This window comes from Columba livia, chromosome 4 (genome assembly GCF_036013475.1).
Source record: "Columba livia isolate bColLiv1 breed racing homer chromosome 4, bColLiv1.pat.W.v2, whole genome shotgun sequence".
In the NCBI taxonomy this organism is placed as follows: Eukaryota; Metazoa; Chordata; class Aves; order Columbiformes; family Columbidae; genus Columba; species Columba livia.
In genome coordinates this window covers 16,562,610-16,570,455 of record NC_088605.1, presented here as the reverse complement: position 1 = coordinate 16,570,455, position 7,846 = coordinate 16,562,610, and the positions used below count along the sequence as shown (strand labels likewise).

The window sequence follows — 7,846 nt, the reverse complement described above, 5'->3', positions numbered from 1 at the left end:
AAAATATTTATTCTGGAAAAAAAAAAAAAAGGAATATTGCACTTTGAATTCATCATGAGTTTTGTTGACTTTCCTCCCCACAGAAGGTGTACTAAGTGAAGACATTTTTTAAAATGAAGAATAATTGAAAATCACATATATAACACTATAACTCAGTGTAATTCTTGCAGGAGACTCAATAAATTAAACCATTAAATGGTACATTTTTAGTATCTATTTTTTTTGAGTGATATTGCAAAGTCTAAAGAAGTTCGAGTGTCACTGACAAAAAGCTTACAGTGTAAGACAGATACCAGATGTTTTCATACAGTAATGAGTATTGCTGTTACACATAACTGTTTCATGCAGCTATGAGTACGGCATTGTTACTATAATCAGTTTAACACCCGCCTCTACTGCCAGTTAATGCATTATCCAGTTTCACTTCTGCTTTGTGCAGTACATTGAGTTTCCATGCTTCTCTGTAGACTTCTTCCCTATTTCCTAAGCTATGCTCATAATTTATTTCTCATTTAAGATGTAATTTTCTTGACTTTTTTTTTTTCCATGTTTGTATTGCTCTCTAAAAAGATCCTACTAGAGCTCTTTTTAGCACACTTCGTTGACAGACCAGCTATGTCGAGGGAGGATATCTGAGTTGGTAGGGGTAAATGAAATAGATGGAAAGGTCGGAAAAGAAATTGAAGTTCTGACAGCAAAAACCACTACAAAAAATGATTACCCATTTTCTGAGTCTTCTTCTTAATGACCTTTTGTTGGCTCTTGTGGAGAAAAATACATTACGAAAAAAAAGGAGGAACTTTAGACCAAGTAAACATGTTCTTTAGAAAAAGACTGTCCTCTATAGGAGCCAGAGTAGTTGCAGCAGTAGGTACTCAGGGACCAAAGTACAACAAAGCTAGACACACTAAAAAGTTTGAATAGCTGGCAGTGCCAGAATAAACTTTCCTGACATCAAATTAGCAAAAATCCCTCTGTGATGATGATGTATAAGATAAATTATGGGTAAATAAACATTACTCTAGTATACGTATGGAAAAATTAAGGCAACAAAAGAAGTAGCTTCCCAAAGCCCCAAGGATCAGCACTGATGGCATTTCTAATAAAACTGAAGTAACACTTCCCAGTCTGTATTCACTGCATGACTATCGTAATGTTTATTGTTGCTCTATGAATGAAACTGGTTTTTTGTCTTGGTGACTGTTATTATTTTGAAACAATTCTCCCTTTCCCCCCCACCTGCTAATTATCTCTTGGGGAAAAAAGTAAAATTCCAGCTGTGGGAACACAAACAGGGCTGTGTCTTGTTCTAAAAAAATCGCTTCAGGGAAAAGATTGGTGAATGTTACGAAACTGCAAAGTGGATTCTGACCTGCTGCAGAGAGACTCTATAGCATGTCTCATAGCAGATAAGCTATGGAAAGCAACAAAATACAGCTTCTCATGCCCAAACAGCAGATGGTCCCAGATAACTCCCAAGAGCAGATATCGCAATGAACCACTACTTCCTATTTCAACACTGCTAACATTTTTCACTAAATAACTTTTGCCCTCTGACTTGGCTAATTCACGGACTCTAATGTCTACAGACTGGATTTTGCTGCCTTTGGCTTGAACTTGTGGAAGTGGCCAGTGTGCCAAAATATCATGTGTAATAGTTGAAAACCACACATATTTGCATGTGGAAAAGAACATATTAAAATTCTGGCCAATGATGGGTTACAAACTAGTTGTAAAGTACAGAAATATATCCAGAAAGACTCTGCAGGTAGAAACTTGAGGGCAGCTGCTCAATGCGTAAAAAATATGAGCCAATTCTTAGCTGAACTGTATTGCAGTCATGCTATTATCGTGTCTTCAGCTGAACGGCTTCAAGCGGAAAACTGGAAGATCTTGTAAACAAAGCAAGGTTATCTTGGGTCAACCCCTGAACAGAAAATGTATGTGCTGTCACAACTGGTGCCGACAATACGTCCGATAGCCTCTCGGTGGGCCTGACAAAAGAAGCTGGTTGTTAGATGATGCTTCATACTGCAAACGCAATAAGACTGATAACAAAGTTGTGACAATTTGTTGTCCTTAAGTATCATGCAATGCATCTCATGCATGTATACAGCATTTCTACACAGTTGGAACGAGAGAATAATATCTCTCAGGGTGTCATGTAACTTTGCATGGATTGCAACAGCAATCCTGCTGAGGCAATTTTTCAGCTCTTTTTGGAGATCTTTATTCTGCATCCTATTTTTCAAGCTGCTTTCTACATTTGCAGAAAAAGGTGGGAGAAGAAAGCCCAAACTGATAATGTATAGAAGCTATCACTGTTAGCTCCCTGCATGATATTCTTATTACACATTACAAATACCTGTAAAAAGTGTTCCCCTGCCTGAAAACATCAACAATTGGATTAATCCTACTGGATTTTAGGCATTTAGAACCACTAATGGCAACAGAAATGGGTACCTCTAGTCTATGCAAAGCTTGAAATGCTCTTTGAGACAACTGTACAATTAACTTAGAGTTATAGAGGAAGAGTACTGTGGCCCTCCAAAGAAAGAATAAAGCACTCTTTGTTTTCCCAGGATGAGTGGCTAAATATTAAGCCTCAGAATGCATGATAAGAACATGAGAACTGAATGTGAAGGAGGTCTTGTACTTGAAATTCAGGCCAGGAATTTTGTCCTCGTGCCCATGTGAATTCCCTCTGCGAACAAGTGCTTCGCTATTATCTTGAGCTCCCTGCTTCTTATATTTATCCTTGTATAAATTATAAGCACTTTGAGGCAGGAACAAGCACTTTTCATTAATATGGCCTCTGACAAGCATTTTCACCGCCAGTATCATGCCGCCAGTAATTAACAACATCCCCAGCCTCAGCCTTTAAGGAAGGACAAGATTTCAGGCCCCGGTTCTCAGGCTGGCGGGGCTGTTTGAGCTCTGGGGACTCCTCCTCGCCCTCCCGCACCTGGTGGGACTGTGTGAGCTCCACGGGAGCCACACGGCCACGGCACACGGTCCTCGGCGCGGGTGGGCCGCGCAGCAGCAGCTCCTCCCAGAGGCCTCTGGTGGGCAGAGCCGGGCAGACCTGGGGGCTCCGGCTGTCACCTCAAGTGCCCCGTGTCTGACACGTTATTGAAATCCTGTTGGCTTTAGGGTTAATAATTCACCTCTTGCTTTCCATTTTCAAACAAGGTCTTTATTTGCACGGTGTGGGATAGATTAATCGCGTTATTTGCAGTTGTTCTGGGCCACTGTTCCCCAGTTAACCCGTGTGGCAGGTGAAACCGTGACCTTTGCACACTTGTTTGTTATCACAACGTCAGACGGCCCGCTAGATCTCGCTAACGTTAATATATTTGCGCCCAGCGGTGTCAATAAAACCAGAGCAAGCTTCGCGGCGGAGCAGAAGAAGGTGGCGGGAGGAGGCGAGGCGAGGCGGCCCCAGCCCGGCCCTGCGGGGCCCCGGCACGCACACGGTTAACGGCGGCAAGATGGCGCTGCGCCGGCCGCGCCCCCGCCCCCCGCGCCCGGCCCTCGCGCGGCGGCCGGTCCGCGCCGCTGTCGCGCGGTGATGAGTCACGGGCAGGGGCGCGGCGCGGCGCGCGGCTCGGGGGCGCTGCTGCGGGCGGCGAACATGGCCGGCGTGGCCGACGCCGCTGCGCCGGGCAGCGGCGGGGACGGGCGGCGCGGCGGCGCTCCGGAGCAGCAGGACACCGGCCGGGGGGAGCCCAAGACTCTCTGGGGGAGCAGCGAGCCGCGGCCGCCTGCCGCCGGCCCGGGGCAGCCGTCTCCGCAGCAGCGAACGGAGACGCTGGGCTTCTACGAGAGCGACCGGGACAGGAAGAAGAAGCGGAGCCTCTCCGGTGAGCGGGCGGCGGCGGTGCGGGCGGCCTTCTCCCGCGAGGGGCGAGTGGCGGGCAGCGAGGTCCGCGGGGCTGGGTCGGTCCCTACGGGAGACCGCGGTGGCCGCCGCGGTGTTGCCCCGGGCCGGGCGACGCCTCCTGGGTGCGTCGCCAGCGCTGGTTCCGCACAGCGCCGGCCGGCCCGGCCCGCCGAGGAGCCGCGGTGGGTGCCTGAGGCCGGGCTGAGGGCGCCCGGCCGCCCGCCTGGGCGAACTTCGGCGAGCGACTTCAAAAAGTGCGCCGGGCTCTTGGCGGGTCAGCCCTGAGCGGCCGGGCGGGAGCGGCCCCGCCGCCTTCGCTGCCGCTTCGCTCCCGGTCCACGAGTTTAGTCAGCGAACTCACCCGTGTCAGGGAAATAAAGCCCCGGGAGTGGCTGGTTGTGTCTCTGCTTTCCGCTCTTTCGTGTGCAAGAATGGGGAGTGGGGCAGTGAAGTCCCTGTGCCCCGTCCCGCAGCACGTTAATCGCCAGGAGCTTGTTCAACGACGGGGCATCATCCGTGCGAGTGTTGCGCGCTGGAGCCGAATCTCAGGTTGTTGGAGTTGCCGCGGGCAGCGTGTCGCACGGTTTGGGCAGGAGCAGAGCGATTCAGACCCGGGTCCTGCGTTCCCTGAGGCCCGGGCCCGGGGGGCTGCAGGATCCCTGAACTTTGGTGCTGAAGTACGAGAAATGCTTCGTCGTCTTAATGTTTGTTATGTACACAGAGCTGTGAGTCAGTAGTCTTTGCCTGTATTGGTGAAAGTAACGGTGCTGTTAGAGCCTTGAAGTTGTATGCAGGTTATTAGAAGTCTTTTAAACTAAGTGTAGTTTACTGGCGGCATTTCGTAGGGAAAAAATAAGGGAAAATGTCTTGGCCTTTGCCATCAGCCTGCAGCTATATTTGCATTTATACTCAAACGGCCAATTTCAGGTATCTACAGAGTAATTTTTGAAAATAGCCCGTCATTTTTTGTAAAGTATTGTCACTCAGTGCAACAGGGTTGATTTAGTGTTGATAAGGTTGCTTTATTAGCACCATATTCTTGCGTGGCTTGCTGAAAAAATCTGGAAAGTGCTCAAAGTGGTGTCCAAATTTCCTGGCTTTCTGCCTCAGTGTTGGCTTGAATGTGATAGCATAGGTCTTACCAAATGAAAAAACAAAACCAAAACCACACACCTGCCAACAATTCAGTGTTTTTCTTCTAAGCTTGACAGGTGCTATATCCCTTTTTGACATGCTTTGTCGTAGGACTTGCAGCATTATTGACTACACTTCTGTGGTACTGATGAAGCAAATGTAATTTCTTTAGTTGTTAGGAATTAGCTTGATTGTAGTATTATTAATTGCTTTGTGGTGAAAAAAAAACAATGGCCAAGATACATACCAATGTGCCTGAAAGATAGCTGAACAAATAACTTTTTGAAAAGTAGGGAAATAGGAAATTCCATCCCCCCCATAACTATCTTCCAACTATTGTTTTTAAATTAAAAAATAGTTAAAATTCATTGGTGCTCTCTGACTCTTCAGGACAAGAAAACATAAGAACAGGCTTCTTGATAGAGCAACTAAAAATTCTTACTCATCTACCGGTAGTAATATGTTACATGGTAAACAGAAGTAGGGTTTTTTCAAGGTGGTAAAGCAGAATCAGTACAGTACAAATAAGTTGTTTAGCGGAGAAGGAAATACTTGTTTTTGGAAACAGTATTGTGCTGTTATAGTCTTGATTGATTTGAGTGTTTATGGAAGGAGTGTGTATTTAGGATTGACAGAAGCAAAGTATCTGGAATTGTTCCATTTAGGATTAAAGTTACGATTATATAGTGATAAAAAATTATTGAGCGGCGGTACGTTTCACATTTGCACAAGTTTTCCTCTCCATTTCTGGTTAATGGTTATCCTTTGTGTAGCTGTGCATTGAAGTATAACTTAGGTAAATCATTATCTTTTTACCTTTAAGGAATTAGTGGCCTTTTATGTTTTGAAAATGCTTGCACTTTTTGGTCCTGATATGAGGAGATAAATGAAAATACTTTAAGCACTTAGTAGGCTATCAGAACAGTTGAAACTTAGGCTACAGTCTGAAGCTTTCTGAATGAAAAGGAAGGAAACTTGAAGTAGGGAAGGAAGTTGAAGTAGAAATTGAAGTGTTTACTTACATTTAAAAAAAAATGATGCTTTGATAGTGGAATTAAGCCATTTTTCAGATGATTTATTGCTCTGTCCTGCCTTAGTGTCTTATCGTGTTCTTTTGCTTACTGTGTTTTTCCTACAGGGTCAGCCACTGATCTGTTTCACAGCTGGCACAGAACTAGGGCTGATGCTGGGTGGCAGTAAAGGCTCAGAAATGAGCTGGCTGAGTGTCTGTGCTTCAGTGCATCCCCTGTCACTGAAGAGATTGTTTTGCAGTCACAGTCTGGAGCTTGTGTATTGATCAACCTCGGTCATATCTGGGGCTTGAAAGTCTGGCCAGGTGGAAGAAACTTAGAATAATTTGGTTTTTAACAATAGGCCCATCAAAGTTTGTGTGAGGTAAGGAGGAGTGGGAACAAATAGCTCTTTAGTTAGAATCACAGAATATCTCAAGTGGGAGGGGACCCAAAAGGGACTTATAAGTTATTCCGTGGTGGTTGCCTATATGTATGCATTTACTTCACAGGAAACTTCAGGTTTTTGAGATGAATTATCTTTAAATTAGAAAAGGTCAGTCGTCTGAGGTGAAAGAAAATACACCTGGACAGTTAACAGAGTAGCTAATTTGTGTGTTTATAGCTGATGTTGATCTCTTTTGACTTTTTAAGAAAGAAATGGGAAAAACAAAAAAGTTACAAGTGATAGTGTTACAGAGGAAGACTGCAGAAAACAAGTTTGCAAGAGATCTGAACAATGATTTAGTGGTATGAACTTCTGCCTTATTTCACTGGAATGAACTTTGATTGAAACTTGTGTCAATATTAGTTTTTTACTACTCATTAAACTATGTGTTGTTTCTGTTTGTTTTAAAATAAATACCTTTAAGGTTTACAGCAGCTTTGGCCTACTTACTAGAAGTGGTTCAGTAATATATACATCATCAAAATTGCTATTTAAACAAGCTCATACAGGGAAAAGCTGTTCGGTGCACATAGTTTAAAGCGAACCGTTATTTAAACGATTTATTAACAATACATAATTAACCAGCAGTTGATGAATTATGTAGCTGCTATCAGTATTGGCAACATGAAAAAGCATAATTCTAGACATAGACAGAATGTTAATACGGCACTGCAAACTTCAAAATGCCCATTTGTAATTCCCACAAGTTCTAATCGCGCTCTTTACTTGTGCCCTGTGCCCAAAGTGCAGTGTAGGCTACAGGTACACCCTGCCTCTTCTCCTTTCATACTTCTCTTTGGACTAATTCCTCCTTTGCTTTAAAACTTTGTAATTTCCTGGCTACTTTTCCAGCTAATGGTCATCAGCATCTTCAATGTGATGAATATTGAGAAGCCACTTTCTCAGACAGTGTTGGGTGGACTCTTTACGTCTACCATCTATACCCGCATTCCTGTCTTTAACAGCTGTTCTCTAGGCTGTTTTACTAAGGCAGTGTTATGCAGCCTCTTTCTCCCCCCAAAAATGTTGAGCGTTGTACCATGCAAGGTCCATTCCCCGCTCCCCCTTTCCCACTAGTACTTGCTAAGACTTTGGCTAAAATCTGAATTTACTGTTTGTGAGCATGTTCTTGTGTAATGATAAATGCACTGCAGCTTTTCACTTATCTGTCTATCACCTATCACCTTCCATCTTTTGGATGTTGTGTGAACAATGTGAGTTTCTATGTTTAAATGCCAATAATAACCAGAAATGTTGAACTTCATTGTAGTGTTCTGTCACTTCTGCAGTGTTACCAAGAGTTGGCAATGTCAGACCTTGCCAGTGAGGGTTGAAACTTAAGCTCAATCTTGTCATGCTGACAGCCTGGAA

General features: G+C 44.5%; 1 protein-coding gene across 5 annotated transcripts in view; it reads left to right on the top strand.

The window, feature by feature from the left end:
• Positions 1–3,423: 3,423 nt before the first annotated feature.
• The window catches only part of TAPT1 (transmembrane anterior posterior transformation 1), a 47,776-nt gene continuing 43,353 nt past the window's right edge, over positions 3,424–7,846 (top strand). For 3 of the 5 annotated variants that reach the window (XM_065060601.1, XM_065060600.1, XM_065060598.1), the window contains exon 1: positions 3,424–3,863. In XM_065060601.1, the coding sequence (XP_064916673.1) occupies positions 3,572–3,863 (292 nt within the window). In that variant the 5' untranslated portion in view covers positions 3,424–3,571. Of the gene's footprint in view, positions 3,864–4,642; positions 6,413–7,846 lie in introns of those variants that run through there. The other 2 variants (XM_065060599.1, XM_065060602.1) reach the window with 2 other exon arrangements.